Source organism: Hemibagrus wyckioides, linkage group LG13, assembly GCF_019097595.1.
Source record: "Hemibagrus wyckioides isolate EC202008001 linkage group LG13, SWU_Hwy_1.0, whole genome shotgun sequence".
Classification (NCBI taxonomy): Eukaryota; Metazoa; Chordata; class Actinopteri; order Siluriformes; family Bagridae; genus Hemibagrus; species Hemibagrus wyckioides.
Genome location: NC_080722.1, coordinates 23,541,909 through 23,562,058, shown reverse-complemented (window position 1 = coordinate 23,562,058; position 20,150 = coordinate 23,541,909). Strand labels below are relative to the sequence as shown.

The 20,150-nt window shown below is 41.6% G+C and overlaps 1 protein-coding gene across 2 annotated transcripts in view; it reads right to left on the bottom strand.

Moving 5' to 3' along the window:
- usp22 (ubiquitin specific peptidase 22) overlaps positions 1-20,150 on the bottom strand; it is a 44,404-nt gene that overhangs the window by 15,931 nt on the left and 8,323 nt on the right. Inside the window, exons 2-8 of one of the 2 annotated variants that reach the window (XM_058405688.1) lie at positions 18,186-18,318; positions 7,444-7,557; positions 6,946-7,047; positions 5,623-5,789; positions 4,456-4,603; positions 3,084-3,189; positions 551-709 (exon numbers count right to left, since the gene is read on the bottom strand). In XM_058405688.1, coding sequence (XP_058261671.1) covers positions 551-709; positions 3,084-3,189; positions 4,456-4,603; positions 5,623-5,789; positions 6,946-7,047; positions 7,444-7,557; positions 18,186-18,318 — 929 coding nt within the window. Of the gene's footprint in view, positions 1-550; positions 710-3,083; positions 3,190-4,455; positions 4,604-5,622; positions 5,790-6,945; positions 7,048-7,443; positions 7,558-15,270; positions 15,540-18,185; positions 18,319-20,150 lie in introns of those variants that run through there. The other variant, XM_058405689.1, reaches the window with a different exon arrangement.

Here is a 20,150-nt window from a genome sequence, read left to right as displayed (position 1 = left end):
TGTGTTAAATCCAGCGAGGTTTGGAGAGAGATTATGGCTATAGACATATTGTAACAAGTGAGATTATAGTTGTACGTGTTGAAGTAATTGAGACTGTATCTGTAGACAAGTTGTTGCAGCTGAGATTATGGCAGTAGATGTGGTGAAGTGAATGAGATTCGAGCTACAGAGGTGGTGTAGTGAGTGAGATTATAGCTCTAGACGTATTGTAGCGACATGAGATTACACAAGATCCAATAAAAATTGCAATCTGACTCACCACAGTACGTCTAGATCTGTAATTTAATAATAGTGAGATTATAACTACTATAGTATAGACATACTATAGTTAAGTGAAATAACAGGTGAAGATATGTTGCTGTGAAAACCTCAAATTACACACTTACAACGTAGAACCATTCTAACCAGTATCTGCAATGATAATTTGATAAAACTACACATCTTAAAAATTTTACTCATTCTAGATCAGATTATAACTTTTATTATGGTTGTGAGTACAGCTGAGTGGATGGATGATGATGGATGGATGTGAGAATGTGTGTGTGTGTACCTGCGTAAGCAGTCCGTTAGTGTGGTAGCTCCATTTGGATGACTCTCTCCGTTCACCACGCTCCCATCAGAGCCGGGACTGAGTGGCCAGAACGGCGTGGACGAACCCGGAAGGTCTAAACTGATGTCCCAGAATGGGTCTATTGTTGTCGATACACCACTATAAGAAGGATAAAAAGTGTTAAACTAAAGGATCTTAATATTTACTTATACTTTGACTAGACCAGGGGTAGGCAAGTTCAGTCCAAGAGAGCCGCAGTCCTGCAGGTTTCAGCTCCAATCCTAATCAAACACACCTGAACAAGCTAATCAAGGTCTTCAGGATTACTAAAGGCTAGTTCACACTACAAGACTTTAACCGTCGGCAGATCGCTTTGCTGTTCAGACTACATGACTTCACTGTATGTCTTTTTGTCCTTGTGGTGTTCACACTACGTGACGCTTCGTAAATGATCCACAAGAGGGGGTCACACACCACACGATCTGACAACAACTCTGCTGCTTTTCTTCCGGTGACCTCAACCTGTTGACTTGCTCTCTCATTGGCTGGAGGTCGTAGCTACAATTGACACCATGTGATGTCGAGTCGGCCGACCGTCCCAAATATTTAACATGCCAGATATCTGGATTTTGTCTGCGAGGTGTCAGCGATGCACCAGCGAGCCTCTTTGATGCGTCGTTGAGTAGTTCACACAAAGATTGCCGAGCGCTGATCACCTGCTGATTTTCCCACGATCACAGCCCGATCTGTCGGCGAGCTCGTTAATTTGCAAATCGTGCTTAAATCGGGCTTAAAATCCTGTAGTGTGAACTAGGCTTACGGCTACAGGCAGGTGAGTTTTTTTTTCAGGGATGGAGCTGAAATCTGCAGGACTACGGCTCTCTAGGACCGAACTTGCCTACCCCTGGACAAGACCAACGAGCTGTGAGCAAAAAATGGAAAAGGAATTATGTTGCTGAATTGAAACTTTTGAACACCAGGTGGCATCACAGTGTAATTATACACAATATTCAGAATTTCTCCATAAGCAGCTCTGATACTAGTGCCATCTCTAATTCCAGTCACAAGTGGATATTAATGAGCTCCATCTAATAAGTTACAGCTTCTGTTTCTAGCATCTGATTGAAAAGGGCGTATGTGGCAGACACTCATAATCCAAGTCTAATAAACTGATTTAGAAATGTATTATTTACAAACATGCAACGTTTGTGGAAACATCTCCAGTGTCAGTGCTTTGTAATTGTAAGTTTTCAGCCACAGGAAAGTCTGAGTGCACTTTCTGGTTTCTTTTTAACATGTCAAGATGTACGTTTTTAAAAGAGAAGCTGGTGAAGGGTTATAGATGCTATACATTTAAACAAATGTATTGTAATAAATTCAAATATTGAAACTGTTGCGAAACTGCTGTGGTATAGGAGAAATAAACAATTACATGTTACTAGAAAATAATCAACTTTGGGATAACAGTATCTCTGCTTAGGTCTAGACTTACACAATACACTCTATAGTTGATTATTTTCGTGTTCTGTACACACACACACAGTAGAAATGTAACCAAATACGTCCTCATTATTCAGACTGAACAGATAATGTACCTTAAATGAGTACAAACACGGATACTGACTGAAGTTCATTTGTCTTTGTTAACTTTGTTACAAGAAACAGCTTGTACTGAGAGTTGGCAAGTTTCGGCAAAATTCCCACCCGAATTACTTAACTTAAAAACCGGCAAAAAGCTCTGAAACAAGCCCAAAATGTTTGGACATACAAAAAGTTGAACATATTTTACTCATCTTTCTTCTTTCATCTTAAACAAATGAACAGTGGTGTGCATTTCTGATTAGCAGTATAGTGAATCTAATACAGTACACATGCCTGCTTCTATGCATGGACATTTATAAGTGGACTCTGATAGCCCTGTGCATCTCTACAGGATTCTCCACAGAAATAATCGTTTGATTTATTTGCAAAATAATTGTTGTAAAAATTTGTACATACATTGTGAATGTTTTCTGTCATTTTAAAACAATTTTCTTTTAATAACCTTTAAGGACAATTTTCGTAGCAACTTACACGTGTTATAATGAAACGCAACTTAAAGGAGCAACTGAAAAAGCAGCAGCACTGTAAAATCCCAGCTTTAGAAATAGATTCTGATAAGAAATTTTTTTTGCTCTTTGTGAAAGTAAATCTGTTAAAAAATTATTACATGATGCATAGTTAGATAACATAGAAGATCTAAGATATCGTGCACACACACACCCAACAACCCCACCCCCACCCCACCACACACACACGCACGAACACGCACCTCCCCACACACACACACACTTCCAACCCCACCCCCAAACACACAGATGAACCTTCCCAGACACAGACATGCCCCAATACACAAAAAAAAAAAAAAAAAAAAAAACACCCCCCCAGATGGACAGACACACGGACGAACACACTGACACACAGAGGAACACACAGACACAACAATGAACACACAGACACACGGACGGACAGACACAGACACAAAGTGCCTTACTGGCAGACTTGACATGTGACGTCTGACTGCAAGCCTCCGGTGAAGATTTGGTCAATGATGCAGTTGCAGTGATTGGGGTTGTTGGCCTTCTTCCCATTGTCATCCCCTTGGTGGTCAATCAGTGCAGCACATGAATGTATGCAGACACAAAGTGCAGTTACAAAGTGCAGTTACCGAACACTGCAGAAAAGCCCATCCCTTTCTGAGTCACAGCACAGGAGAGACGGATGAGGAAGCATTTCATATTCTTCTAAAAATTATTTTGTCTTGTCTTCCACCCCACGACTGCCTGGTATAAAAGAAACAAGGCCAGACCTCACCCCTCTTTCCATTTTCACAGATTATTTTCTGTCTCATGTCTTCTGAGTGTATGAAACACAGAGAGAAGTATCTCTGTTTCCTACATTTTTCACTCTCTCCTAGAAACAGGTCTTGTGCTTCCTCACCGCAGAGTTTATATTGTAACCCAGAAATTAGTGGCACAGTGACTGCATGTAAATCACAGAATATGAACATGAAACATGAAATTTCAATATGGCACATAAATTTGGACGAGGAATTCAGGAAGTCATATCGTTAATACTGCATACCTAAAAGGTCTTAAATCAGCAGAAATATTTCCTGGCATTTAAGTTGCTCATTTTAATAGCCATATTTTTCTACCTGTGCATTAGTGTTCTGGACAACAACATTTTTTATATATTTTTTTTTATATATACATACACACATACATATACATATATATATATACATATACATATACACATATATATATATATACATATACATATACACATATATATATATATATATATATATATATATATATATATATATATATATATATATATATATACATATACACACATATATATATATATATATTTTTTTTTTTTTTTTTTTTTTTTCTCAGTCTCATACAACTCTTAATGCTTCAGCATACCAAGACATTTTGGACAATTTCATGCTCCCAGCTTTGTGGCCCCAATTCATGCAGAATCAGTCAGTTTTGGTCTTTTTTGCACTCTTGACATCATTGTGTCTTTTACTTAACACGACAGGAGCATCCAAATTTTGTTGTATGCAGTTATACAATGACAAATTCTCTCAAGCCATTTCTTGGAGCTGTGAATGACTATAGTAATTCATCTAAATACATGTAGGATTACCTTGAGGCATATTTAATAGGAGCGACTGAAAGCATAGGTAATACTGACACAGCAAAATGACTTTTGACATTCCCTAATTGCAGAATAATAATAATACCTCAGTAAACCATAAAACACATAACTGAGCAACACTCAGCAGTACACTCAGCTGAAACCTGTTGATCAGGAATCAACCTTCCTCTGTGTGTTTGTGTGTGTGTTACCTTTGCAATGACGGTGCAGTACATCTAACGCTGCAATGAGGAACTCGTGTGCATCCTGTTGCTCGTACCCAGCCAGGTGACGTGCGTGTGTCCAAACCAGGTGCAGCAGCCGAAAGGGAATGTGGGGAGAGCGATGACCCGAGTAGAACTGGGAGAACAAGACTAAGATTCTTATCTGTTTTCATCTACACACTTTCAGGCAGTCAATTTGCCTTTAATCTTCACATACTTTAGAAGCCAAGTTTTGGCAATATAACTTTCACTATTCTTCAGGTCAGAGTTTGGCTGATTTTACAAGACAAAGGTAAGAGCTCTGTACTTTTGTGATAAATTTACTCTGCAAACAATTGTGTATTATTTTCTTGGTACTTAAGCTAGCATAAATGGGCCACACATAGCTGCAGTGCTAAAGATGAGAAAAGTGAGTGTGAAAGTGACGTGACAAGATGTGCGAGTCTCTGGAAGTGTGGTATGTTAGTTGGGTAGCTCTGTGGTTATTGCACTGGACCTCTGATCTGAAGGTTGTGAGCTAAATAAGGTTCTTCCACTGATCAGTAGTATGAACTAGATAAATGTAAAATGTAATATCCATTCACTTCTGTAGGCTGCTCTAAATAAGGGCCTGTGCCAAATGCTGTAAAGTTGTCTGTATGGATTAGTAAAGGATTGAACTGATCATCTATCGATTGTTATGGCTATAGAGGCCTCATCACGAAAGCCTACAATATTAAAACAACATGCACATTTTACTGCATTTTGTGAACAATCTGTCTATGTTACAGGTTTCTGATGTTCTGTTGAGTGGTTTGAGCAATCATAGCAAAAAAAGATTTTGGGTTACATTAATACAGGGCCATCTTTATATTTCAATTTGTATAATGCTATTTATGTGCATCTCATCACAATAGTGGGAGCTCTCTTCATAGCCAACTTTCCCTCAAGCATGTGCATGCTATCATCTATGCTGAAACTTGGTTTCTGAAATCATGATGCTTATCTGATAAAGGGTGCTGCCAAAAGTCTGTCCTCTGTGGTTGTGTATTTTGGGCCAAGTTTAAAGGCAGCATTATCTTCTCAGTGAAGACTATTCCATAACTCTGTGTACAGTGCAGATCAGCTTCAAAGTAAAGACAAAAACAAACAAACAAACAACCACCTGTATCTCACCTCCTGAAAAAGCTGGGACATCTCACACACAAGGCAGGAGTTGGCCTGCATCTCACACTTGTGTCTGTCCGACAGGAAGAAGTCCCTCAGCAGCGGGGTGTGAGTCAGAGCCTGGACAATGCAATTCATAAAGCATGTGTTGCCCAGGTTTATCAAACCCCTCAGACCTGGGACAGAGAGACAAAGAGACAGAGAGGAGGAATGGACACATGCTTCCCTTGGAGTTCTTGGACTGCATAATTTATTTTTAAGTCCCTAAGTGATGCCCCTTAAACCTGCTGGGTTTGAACTAAGGCTCAGGCCGGCCAGAAGGCCAGGCTCCTGCTGAGAGCATAAACGTGGCCTCACTCCAAATCTACACACAACAGACACCTGCTCACTCGCTCGCTTCCAGTCTAGTTAAAGCAGAGAGACAGAAGGACAGAGAACAAGGCTGTCCAACAGCGAACATCTGTGTGGGAAGATAGAGAGGCGGGGGAAAAAAAGAAAGAAAAACTACACAAAAATAAAGAAGGCAAGCAGCTGTTCACTTCAGGTTTACATCTTTTGCAGTTTAAGAATAAAATAGCTTTCTATTTTCTGGAAAAGACCAACTCAAGGAATCAAAACAGCATGCATCTGCCTGAAAGTTTTTTTTTTTTTTAAATATTATAAAGATTATTAAAATATGTATTCAAAAATTTGACTTAAAATTCAGCAAGAAACAGAATTTTTTTATGGAAAAATTATTGAAGGTGAAGCAATGAGAGCACAAGCGATGAGGCCTTGTTATCCGAGTTGAGTTTGTGACTCAGTATCTACACCACAGCCATCATTGACCTGCTTGATCATGTGGCCCCCAGTTTAAGGATTGCTGCTTCAGAGATTTTTTTTTTTAAGGAAAAATATGACATTTTGCCGTAGGACAGACACATCTTGAATATTTGCTACAACATTTGTCACAATGTGTGTACATTTACATGCCTGAGGGCATGTTTTTTCATTTCAGGATAATCATATCCAGCTTCCCAATTCACAGTCTGCATGCGTTTTTTTTAATAAATTATTCCAGGACGGATTGAGAGGGGGAGGGAGAGCTGTGTGTGTGTCTCTCTCACAGGATTGGAAGCCCAGTAAAGGAGGTGATTTGAGACTTTATGTGTTCTGCAATCTCCTCACATACAACCGGAGTGAAAACTAATTTGAGGAGATTAAGCTGCAGTGAACTGTACAGACTGTGAGGCACACACTGCCAGTGCACTGTGGAGAGTGTATGTAAGGAGAGGCACAGACCTCACCCTCAATCCTACACACAGAGAGGTTTATGGGAAACTGAGCACTAACCTATGGTGCAGTTTGCGGTTATCTTCCGCCGTTTAGGGTTGTGTCGCAGCAGCTCCAGTTCTCTCTTAGTAGGTTCCCACGTCGAATATTTCTCTCCGATTCCTAAAATTCAATATGACAGTGGAGGTCAGTAAGACACATCTGGCATGTTCAGGTATTACAGCACATAGCATATCACAGGCACCTCCAACACTGTGCTACGTTCCGGCTGAGGCCGATCTGAACAATCAGGTTCGTCTCTAAACATGCACTATTTTAACACTGATAAAAGGTTATTATTTAAAAAATTGGCACCACACAGAATGTCATCAACTTATTTACTATAAGTCAGTGCTGAGTGCATACAGACATTAGTGATAAGCAGACACGCACTCCACTCCGAAGTGCTGCTTCATTGCATAGTAATTTCTTAAGAGGAAAGTATAGTAATTTCTTAACCAAGCCACATCACATTATGCAAGCCAAAGGCCGGCGTAAGGGATCTGCAAAAGCCATTACCTTGCAATTTCCATGCTTTCCTTTGTTCTTCTTTGGCAATCTGTTCCATATCTTTATCATATATGTAGTCTTGGCACACAAAACAGTATATGCCTCCATACAAAAGGTCTATAGCTGAGGGAGAGAATAGGAGAAAACAAAGCATTAAAAAGAAGCTTGGTTTCCATTCTTGTTTTTTTTTTCCAGTTCTTGTTAAACAAACACTTGAAACACTGCATCATCAATCACCACAACAAATTCACAAGGCCATAAAAAAATTAAGAATAATTGCATAGAGATACAGGAACACACTCCTGTGAGTGTCAGGAAATAAATATCCTTCAACACATTTTGTAAAGATAATGGTTGCTTACTGATTAACTAGTATTATACCGTCACTCAGGAGTGATATGCATTATTCATTAGTTTCAGTCATCAGATTGATGTGGGAAGTTTGTGTAATGTAAAGCATGGCTTATCCAATCAGATACTTCCACCCCGTACCCGCAGTGATGATACATGCACTTTTGTTCCCATGGAAACATGCTGAAGGTCTGTTTCTCTTTTTGACACACACACACACACACACACACACACACACACACACACAAAATATCCAGGTGAGGGCTGGTGTTGGAGGAGGATGCCGTCATGTTAATGATGACAGACTAGCCCTGCATGCTATCACTGATGGATTTAGGTTCAAGCGTCTAACAAAGGAACAGAAACCTGCTGAAACTAGCAGAATGAATGCATTTCTTTAAGAATATGCAACCTTCCCCATTTGCTGTTCAGAAGCAAAACCTCAATTATCTTCTGTAACTGGAGACATGGAGCTGTAGAAAGACACTAGACCACCACACCATCCTGCAAAAAACCTCTCTGTTCATCACCAGTGATGTGAACACATGAGATTTGCAGGCTTCTGAGTGACTGGAAAAAGAGCCAAAACCTTTCAAACAAATTACAAATAAGATTTCATTTGCTGCCATTTTAAATCCACTAGGGTTTAAAGATTGTACTAAAATGCATTGAGCTTCTCTCTGCATACGCTGAAAAAGGATCGCAAATACAAAGTGGCTCGTTATTTTAGGGTGCTGCGGCCTGTTGGGGTTTTACTTGCATTGTTCCCAATTAAATCACACAAAGAAAGGACCCTGTATTCTAATGGGAAAGTATAATTTGTATGACTACAAAGTGCAAAAACCTCATTTTTCCTCATTTTATCCTTCCTCATAATTAATTTCGCCTTAATTATTTACTACACCACAATCAAAATCCCAGTGACGTTGCTACTGTGAAATAGACTTAACCCTTATATGAGCTTTATTATATCTGTACTCAGTAATAGTTCTAATCAGTCAGAAATTATCATTCATTTCTTTAACAGCACCTCTTACAGAGTGCCAGCTGAAATTTATATTAATGCACTTGTTAACTAACATATCACCATTTCTAAGGGTAACAGCAGGATGTTAGGTGGATGATCTGCATAAACGGATTAAGACAAAAAAGGGTTTTCTGTGGGAAAACAGTTATATTTAATATTTTTGAAAAGAGTCTCCCCATTGTCACACCATTAAAGTGAGTGCAACAGGACGCTGGACGTTCAGGAAGGCAGGGCGGAGTTTTGGGAATAAGAATGATTTGAAAACATGTTGGAACATCTTTAGGGTTAGGTTAAAATGGTGATGGTGCTAGGTGGTTAACAGACGTCCAGGGATGCACTGGTGTGTAGTTTGTATAGTAGCTTCCTCATATTCTGTTCTGAAATAAACCTTAGCTTGGCTTAAACTCACAGTTTTGCTCATCTGTGCTGGTGCTGCTAACCTCAGCCGGTGAACAAAATGTGTTATGTATATAAGTCTCAGCTATGGAGGTAGCATTTATGGTGGAGTTTTATTCTTCTATGACAATTTGCTCTGCCACAGACTCCTGCATTCTGCCTGATGGTACTAGGTCTCAATCTTGTTCCTGTATTTTCTTTACCATTTTCCTCAGGTTGTAGGATGCTGCTTTGTATTCGTCCATGTTGTTGGTCTGCAGCCCTGTGCTTGTTCAGGGCTTTCTGCACGGATCTGGGAAAAACCTTTTCAGAGCGTATGCTCTCCTATCAGAAACTCTGGATAACTGAGCACTGCTGCTGTAAACTCACTGATGTCATCAGAGCTGCAGTGGAACATCTTCCAGTCTGCGTCCTCCCATGCATCCCTTAGCATGGCTCATGATTGGTCAGTCCAGTGCCACACCTCCTGGGTTACAGGATCTTCCCTTCACAACCTCTGTTTATATTTCGTCAGTAGTAAAATGGTAGTGTGCTCTGACTTACTAAGTGGCAGTGTTTTTATTGCCTTTTAGCAGTCCCTGTGTTGTGTGCAACACTGTGATCCAGCAACCTTTTTCCTCGTGAACTGCAGGTTATTTACTGACAGAAATCTAGCATGACTTTTTTTTCCCCCAAGTTAGCCTTGTTAAATAATAACTAACAATAAATAATAAGATAATCTGCAGCACTGCATCTGGATTCAATGTTTGTAGCAGTCCCTGTGGGAAGCGGTGTCTGTGTTGGGCTGAGGTGGAATATAAGCAAAGAGGATGATGGCAGAGGTGGATTCTCAGGGTAAATAAAAGGGTTGGCACTGACACTGAGGTATTCCTGGTCTGGGTGCATAATTTCACAGGACCATGCTCCCTGTGCTGCACCATTTGTCACTGATCATAACACACACACCACCACCACCGCTCCAGAGGCCAGTTGAAAACAGGAATTAGAGTGGTGAGTACTCTGAGTAAAGTGTGACGATCTTATGTTGTGTGTCCATGGGCTAACTTGGAGAATAGAGCCCAAAACAAGTAAAAAAAACAAGAAAAAAACAAGGTAAAGTAAACACAATTTGGAGACATGATGGTTATCATAACATGTCTATTAATAAATACAAAAAATGAGTAATTCCGATTAAAATTGTGGTACTAGATAAATAAAACACTTCTGGGTACGGTGTTATAGAAAACTGTAAAGGGTTACTTTGCATTGTGTCTGGGACACATCACACCATACCCAGTAGCCAAATGTTTCTTCCTTACTCTTATTCTTGTGAATATACTCCGACTCAAATAACAGTATGGCCTTTGAACACAAGTGTGTGGGGTTAATGGACAGCCTCATCTTACTGAAAGGAAGAGATCTAAAACATAACTACCTTCTCCCCACCGACTGAGTGGTCAAGTTACACCTTTAAATGGTAAGAGAGGTTTCAGGGGGTGTGTGTGTGTCTGTGTAAAAAAGGTGAGGATTTCTCACCCCACACACAAACAACTAGAATAAACCAACATCATAGCAGGCCTTGAGGTAACCATGGAAACCAGAGCAGGAAGAAAGTGCTAAAGCATGCTGAGATCACAAACGAGTCTTGAGTTAGTCGAATACAGCTACAGAAAAGAAATATCTGCAACCTAGAAAACAAACAAAGGCCGTCCTCTTTCTTTATTGTAACAAGACAGAACTCCATGGAAGTGGGGAATTGTTTTTCTGGTTAATTTGCAGCATGTTGATTAAGATGACTTAATTACCCCTCCATCTAATCCCAGTTTTCCTTTTCCTCCAGAGCTGTGCACACATCCCTTGCTCACACCAAACCTAATTAAATACTCAATGCAAAACTCCTGAGGGTGAGAGCAGACACAGAAGGCTGGTTGGGGAACTCGGCTCTCATAATTATTTGCTGCCAAGTTAGGCTCAAGCGTGCTAGCGGCTAACACAGCAGCAATGTTAAGTCAGTTTCACACCTTCCACCTGACAGACGGTTCAAGCTGTCATCAATCAAGATTTAATGTTAATGTGGGCATGCTGGCAGCCATTTGAACTACAGTTCAGACTCTTCTGCAGCAAGCCAGTGTGTGTGTTTTAAAGGTTTTATTCCATTCATCCTACCGCAATTTGCTCTATACTGCTATGGAATATAAGTGACTGTCATCACTAACACAGCCAATTTTGTTTTCTCTCCACTGAAGTTAATACAAGAACTGCAAAGTCCTCAGTCCTGTATACCTTCCCACACTGGCAAACTTAAAGCTTTTATACTGATGCTTTAGTCTCCTTCCAAAATTTTCAAACAGATATCCCCACACATGTCCACGTTTAAGTTGCTAGTTGCTATAGGATTAACTCACACTGGAACATATGCATTGATATAAACATGGGATTTGTAGCTGCACTTCTGTCCGAGCTTCAGTTGTCTCTCCAGGCCACAATCTATAGCCACACATTCCTCTAAGTCCATTCTCTTTATCTAAATGACCCAGCTGTTCCCATTAATATAGCAGCACAAAGACAGACACGCGCGCACACACAGACAGATGCGCGCGCACACAGACAGGCGGATGCACATGCACACACAGACAGACACACACGTACACACAGATAGACGCACGCGCGCACACAGAGGCAGACACACACAGACAGACACGCACACAGACAGACAGACAGACAGACACGCACACACAGACAGACACACGCAGACAGATGCAGGCACAGACGCACACGAAACAGACAGACAGACTGACACACACGGCAGACACGCGCACACACTCCCCAGTACTATACAATTACCCTCTTATCACTGTTTGTGTGTATTGTTTGTTTCATGGTAGAAAGGACTGTCCCACCTCATTAAGGAAGAGGAGATAATTATAGGTCTCTGATCTAGTAAAGGCTCGAGAGCAAATGAGAACAAACTCTATCCTAGCTTCAGAAAAACAGGGCCTGAGTCACTGATTCAAGACTCAAATCTGATAGTGGATACTTATATTTATGATGTGTGTTTGAAATGTGTAATGTCATGTCATTGTCATCAAGTCAGAGATGCCCAGACTTCCCTCTCCCTAGCCACTTCCTCCAACTCTTCCGGGGGAATTCCAAGGCGTTCCCAGGTCAGCCGAGAGACATAGTCCCTCCAGCGTGTCCTGGGTCTTCCCCGTGGTCTCTTCCCGGTGGGGCATGCCCGAACACCTCCCCTGGGAGATGTCCAGGAGGCATCTGAAACAGATGGCCAAGCCACCTCAACTGGCCCCTTTCGATATGGACGAGCAGCGGCTCTACTCCGAGCTCCTCCCGGCTTACCCTATCTCTAATGGAATGCCCCGCCACCTTATGAAGGAAACTCATTTTGGTCGCCTGAATCCGGGATCTTGTCCTTTCGGTCATGACCCAAAGCTCATGACCATAAGTGAGAGTAGGAACGTAGATTGACTGGTAAATCAAGAGCTTCGGCTTTCGGCTCAGCTCCTTCACCACAACAGACCAGTACATAGACCGCATTGCTGCTGCCGCTGCACCAATCCATCTGTCAATCTCAGGCTCCATCCTTCCCTCACTCGTTAACAAAACCCAGAGATACTTAAACTCCTCCACTTGAGGGAGGAACACCCCTCCAACCTGGAGGGGACAAACCACCTTTTTCCGGTCGAGAACCATGGCCACGGATTTGGAGGTGCTGATTCTCATCCCAGCCACTTCGCACCGCCCCAGTGCATGCTGTAAGTCCTGGCAAAAGCAGAGATGAGATCCTGTTGTCCCCAAACCGGACTCCCTCCATCCCCCGGCTGCGCCTAGAAATTCTGTCCATAAAAATAATGAATAGAACCGGTGACAAAGGACAGCCCTGCCAGAGTCCAACGTGCACTGGGAACAGGTCTGACTTACAGCCGGCAATGTGAACCAAGCTCCTGCTCCAGTCATACAGAGACCGAACAGCCCTTAACAGAGGGCCACAGACCCCATACTCCCAAAGCACCTCCCACAGAATGCCATGAGGGACACGGTCGGATGCCTTCTCCAACTCCACAAAACACATGTGGACTGGTTGGGCAAACTCCCATGAACCCTCAAGCACCCTGTGGAGGGTATAGAGCTAGTCCAGTGTTCCACGACTAGGACAAAAAGCGCATTGTTCCTTCTGATCTATATCCCCCTATAGTTGGAACACACCCTCCGATCCCCCTCCTTAAAAAGAGGGACCACCACCCCAGTCCAGAGGCACTGTCCCTGACTGCCACGCTATGTTGCAGAGACGTGTCAGCAAAGACAGTCCCACAACATTCAGAGACTTAGGCGGTGCCTTGCCATCGAGGAGCTGCTGGACTACCTCAGTGACTTCAGCTTGGGGAATGGATGAATCTAGGCGTGTCAGTGGGATTGAGGAGATCCAAGTATTCCTTCCACCGTCCGACAATGTGTGTGTGTGTGTGTGTGTGTGCGTGTGTATGTGTGTATGTATGTGTATTAGAGCTGCAACAACTAATTGATAAAATCGATAATCAAATTCATTGTTAATGATTGCCATTATCGATTAGTTGGGCTGCTCATATAACGGGGGAGCGTGACGGTAAGATAACACAGCCGCTTGCCAAATAGTGGAGTGCAGATCAACCGGCAGCAGGAAGAAGTGTGCGTCCCAAGTCATCCAATGCATGGGAGCATTTTATATTAAATGCAACAAAGAAGACTCTAACCTGCAAGTTATGCAAAGCTGAGCTTGTGTGGCATGGAAGTACTACAGTCATGCACGAGCACATGAAAAGAAAACAAACTGGTGTCACGGATGACGGTGAAACAGCACAAAAACAGTATTTCCTCATCATGTGAAAATGTTATAGTTTAATTAAGTGCTATTGTGTGAAATGTTTGTTTGCTAACTTCGAACAGTCGCACAAGATCTGTTCTGCTGCGACTCGCAAGCATCAGGTGGTTGCGCAATCACTTCGCTCGCAACATAGTGATGGCGCTACCATGGAATAGCTCAAATTAAAAGGATGCAAAGTCAAACACTAAATCTAAAAGCAGCAAATAATAGCAGCAGTAAAATATTAATGTTTTTAATAACTGCTGTGGTTTTCAGTGAATGCTTATGCATTTGTGCACCAATTTCTTTTTAATCAAGCCTGTTAGCTTGCTGCATATCTTCACAACTGAACAAAATGTATAACAGAAATGTTGCATTATATTTTATATTGATTTTTTAAGCATGGTTGTCAACTTGCCATCTGCAATTATCATTAAAAACAATAAAAATATTGATTTACACAAATTGCTTCACCATGTTTTTTTAAGAAAGAAACAACTCAGCATGAGTGAATTTGTTTAAAGGAGAAATCCCCCATGCACTCCTCTACAAGCAGCCACTATAACCAATGCCATCTTGAGTATGTTGCTTACTGGCATGCTACCACTGTCAATGGTGGAAGATGAAGGATTTAAAAAAAAATTATTAGCATCCTCAACCCAGGATGGAACCATTCTTCCATCAAGGACCCACTTCACAGAAGTGTTTATTTATATTTTGGATATTTAAATTAAGCTTTACTGTTCAAAAACTGGACAAACTTTTGTGTTTTACTTAAGGTTTAAAATGTCAAAATTAAAGAAGGTTAAACTCAATATGTGGCTTTTGCATTTTATAAAAGTACACTTTTACACATAAATACCCTGATTTAGGGTTTTATATAGTTATTATAAGCAAAACATCTAATAAATAAAGTGTTTAGATTTTATCCGATTAATCTGAAAAATAATCGTCCGATTAATTGATTATCAAAATAATCATTAGTTGCAGCCCTAATGTGTATGTATGTTTGCATGTGTGTGTGTATATATATATGTATATATTATATATACACACACACGTAATTTTATATATATATATATATATATATATATATATATATATATATATAAATATATATATATATATATATATATATATATATATATATATATATATATATATTACATATATACACACACACACACACACACAGACACACACTATACTGCCAAAAGTATTCGCTCACCCATCCAAATAATCAGAATCAGGTGTTCCAATCACTTCCATGGCCACAGGTGTATAAAATCAAGCACCTAGGCATGCAGACTGTTTTTACAAACATTTGGTCGCTCTCAGGAGCTCAGTGAATGCCAGTGTGATAGGATGCCACCTGTGCAACAAATCCAGTCGTGAAATTTCCTCGCTCCTAAATATTCCAGTCAACTGTCAGCTGTATTATAAGAACGTGGAAGTGTTTGGGAACGACAGCAACTCAGCCACGAAGTGGTAGGCCACGTAAACTGACGGAGCGGGGTCAGCGGATGCTGAGGCGCATAGTGTGAAGAGGTCGCCAACTTTCTGCAGAGTCAATCGCTACAGACCTCCAAACTTCATGTGGCCTTCAGATTAGCTCAAGAACAGTGCGCAGAGAGCTTCATGGAATGGGTTTCCATGGCCGAGCAGCTGCATCCAAGCCATACATCACCAAGTGCAATGCAAAGCGTCGGATGCAGTGGTGTAAAGCACACCGCCACTGGACTCTAGAGCAGTGGAGACGCGTTCTCTGGAGTGACGAATCGCGCTTCTCCATCTGGCAATCTGATGGACGAGTCTGGGTTTGGCGGTTGCCTGGAGAACGGTACTTGTCTGACTGCATTGTGCCAAGTGTAAAGTTTGGTGGAGGGGGGATTATGGTGTGGGGTTGTTTTTCAGGAGCTGGGCTTGGCCCCTTAGTTCCAGTGAAAGGAACTCTGAATGCTTCAGCATACCAAGACATTTTGGACAATTCCATGCTCCCAACTTTGTGGGAACAGTTTGGAGCTTGCCCCTTCCTCTTCCAACATGACTGTGCACCAGTGCACAAAGCAAGGTCCATAAAGACATGGATGATAGAGTCTGGTGTGGATGAACTTGACTGGCCTGCACAGAGTCCTGACCTCAACCCGATAGAACACCTTTGGGATGAATTAGAGCGGAGACTGAGAGCCAGGCCTTCTCGTCCAACATCAGTGTGTGACCTCACAAATGCGCTTCTGGAAGAATGGTCAAAAATTCCCATAAACACACTCCTAAACCTTGTGGACAGCCTTCCCAGAAGAGTTGAAGCTGTTATAGCTGCAAAGGGTGGACCGACGTCATATTGAACCCTATGGATTAGGAATGGGATGTCACTTAAGTTCATATGCGAGTCAAGGCAGGTGAGCGAATACTTTTGGCAATATAGTGTGTATATATATATATGTATGTGTGTGTGTGTGTGTGTGTATGTATGTATGTATGTATGTGTTTGTATGTATGTATGTGTGTACAGTATCTCCCCTCACATTTTTGTAAAGTAGTGAGTGTACAGCCTGTATAACAGTGTAAATTTGCTGTCCCCTCAAAATAACTCAACACACAGCCATTAATATCTAAACCGTCGGCAACAAAAGTGACTACACCCCTAAGTGGAAATGTCCAAATTGGGCCCCAATTAGCCATTTACCCTCCCTGGTGTCATGCGACTCGTTAGTGTTACAAGGTCTCAGGTGTGAATGGGGATCAGGTGTGTTAAATTTGGTGTTATCGCTCTCACACTCTCTCATACTGGTCACTGGAAGTTCAACATGGCACCTCATGGCAAAGAACTCTCTGAGGATCTGAAAAAAAAGAATTGTTGCTCTACATAAAGATGGCCTAAGCTATAAGAAGATTGCCAAGACCCTGAAACTGAGCTGCAGCACGGTGGGCAAGACTATACAGCGGTTTTACCATGGTCCACCAAAGAAGTTAAATGCATGTGCTCAGCGTCATATCCAGAGGTTGTCTTTGGGAAATAGACGCATGAGTGCTGCCAGCATTGCTGAAGAGGTTGAAGGGGTGGGGGGGTCAGCCTGTCAGTGCTCAGGCCATACGCCGCACACTGCATCAAATTGGTCTACATGGCTGTTTTCCCAGAAGGAAGCCTCTACTAAAGATGATGCACAAGAAAGCCTGCATACAGTTTTTACATGGATTACTGGAACCATGTTCTGTGGTCCGATGAGACAGTGTGAAGCGTGTATGGCAGCAACCAGGTGAGGAGTACAAAGACAAGTGTGTCTTGCCTACAGTCAAGCATGGTGGTGGGAGTGTCATGGTCTGGGCCTGCATGAGTGCTGCCAGCACTGGGGAGCTACAGTTCATTGAGGGAACCATGAATGCTAACATGTACTGTGACATACTGAAGCAAAGCATGATCCCCTCCCTTCGGAGACTGGGCCGCAGGGCAGTATTCCAACATGATAACGACCCCAAACACACCTCCAAGACGACCACTGCCTTGGTGATGGACTGGTCCAAGCATGTCTCCAGACCTAAACCCTATTGAACATCTGTGGGGCCTCCTCAAACGGAAGGTGGGGGAGCGCAATGTCTCTAACATCCACCAGCTCTGTGATGTCATCATGGAGGAGTGGAAGAGGACTCTAGTGGCAACCTGTGAAGCTCTGGTGAACTCCATGCCCAAGAGGGTTAAGGCAGTGCTGGAAAATAATGGTGGCTACACAAAATATTGACACTTCGGGCTCAATTTGGACATTTCCACTTAGGGGTGTAGTCACTTTTGTTGCCAACGGTTTAGATATTAATGGCTGTGTGTTGAGTTATTTTGAGGGGACAGCAAATTTACACTGTTATACAGGCTGTACACTCACTACTTTACATTGTAGCAGTGTCATTTCTTGAGTGTTGTCACATGAAAAGATATAATAAAATATTTACAAAAATGTGAGGGGTGTACTCACTTTTGTGAGATACTGTATGTATGTGTGTGTGTATGTATGCATGTATGTATGCATGTATGTATGTATGTATGTATGTATGTGTGGGTGAGTGTGAGTACGTGTGCATCTGTGCACATGATGTCTATTGGTGTTTTCCTTTCTGCAATATACAGTGTGTTAATTGCAGTTGCTGTCTTACCTAAATTGTGTCTCTTGGTTTTGGCGTGCTCGTGGATGTGTTTCTTTGTGAAGCAGCCGAAGAAGACGCAGTGGAGACATGAGTGTAGTCGGTTAAGATGAGCGCCACACATGTGGCATATACATGACTTCGCCTACGAGAGAGCAGAGAAAACACAGAATACTCAATCAGATACAAAAACTTTTGGTTAAAGGCCAATTTAATCACAGAACAAACCTGCTGTTTGGACCTTCCCTGAATCACAACCTTCATTCTAACATCAGTCATGACTCAGTCAACCAATTCCCAAACCCACATATTCATACCCACCTGACAAAGCAGAGGTCAATATTATAGATCATCATATTCCAATGTGTAGAAAGAACAAAATCCTTAATAACTCAACACTCAGAGAGAGAGAGAAGGAAATTGAATAAGATAGACAGAGAGGCAGACAGAGAGAAAGAAAGCAAGACAGAGACAAACATAGAAAGACACAGGCAGAGAAACAGAGACCGACCTTGTTGTTTTGAGTAATTTGATACGCAACACTGACAGAATGGCCTGAAGAAGTAATATGAGATCAGTCAACATACATGGTAGAAAGTCTCACACACACACACACAGACACACACACCATCATCATGTCCTCATGGCTGTGTACAGACCATTACACTGATCTAACCGAGCAGCAGGACCGTGTGACTCTGCATTTCATCTCTCTGCTCACATTAAATCTGCACACGACTTTTACTCATCCAATATTAGCACAACACTGAATCAACTATAAATGACTACATTAAAGCAGTGTCCAGCCCATGAACAGAATTATGGGATTGCCCATTAAATAACAGACCATTTAGCGCTACTCACAAGCACCATGTAGTGAAAGTGTGGAGCTTCATTTGTGTGCTTTCTCACCAGAAATAGCTTGAGACTAAAGATTACCACAACACTGCGATGACTGCGTCTGACCAATGAATGATCAGCACTATTTATGGCCATGTAAACTGAGCCATTTTCTGCTGGAAAAGCTCTGGTAGAGATCTTTACTTCAAGAACACATCACTTTATTCTTCCAAATGAAACAAACAGCTAGAAGTAATATTCTATAAAAGTGTCCATGAAAAGCGTACTGAATGTGTTGAATATCATCTCCATCTGTCCAGTCCTAATTTACATTTCCCCTCCACAGTCCAGATTTTATTACATGCAGTATGGCGGTTTGTGATAATAGATGGTCGCGCTGTGCAACGATGTGACAACAATCATTGATGGACTGCAGGAATCTACAGTCTGGCCCCAGCCTCACGTCGTCACACTGATCTGTGTATTAATCACACGATTATGGTTCTGTTGAGCCTCATTCCACTAAACCCCAAAATAATCCACTTTAAGACATTTGTTAACAGAAATTAATTTGATGCTGAAGCCAAGTACAACACTTTATATTGATGCCTGTTTATCTTGGACAGACAAGGGAGCTAAGCCAAGCTAGCACATTTATACCAGCTGCCCTGATTACTTCTCTCTGTTCTTCTCTCTCTTCTTCCCTTTCTTTCTGTCTAAATGTCATATTAAATGATGTGTTGCTCTGTACTCATCTGGAAGGCAAAACAAATCAGCATTCTGTTTAAGGAAATCCTACAGTAACATACCCATACAACACACACCCACACCACCACACCCACACACAGCCTTCAAGATTCTAAACTGAAACCAAGTATAGTCCAAGTTTAAAATGTTCTATTAAAACTTATGCTTACAGCAAGAGCTTATGGTAAACATGAACAGAAATCTGCATTAATGTGGCACATGGCACTATTAGTGTGGGTTTAAAAAGAGTGTAAAAAGGACAAATTGGAGAATGGGCAGAAAATATTACCACTGTAATCAAACTCTGCAAACAGTTAAAAAGGTTCAAATCATGTTCTCAGATATCTGATTAGATGCTGTGACTCTGCAGAACGCTCCTTAGATGAAGCG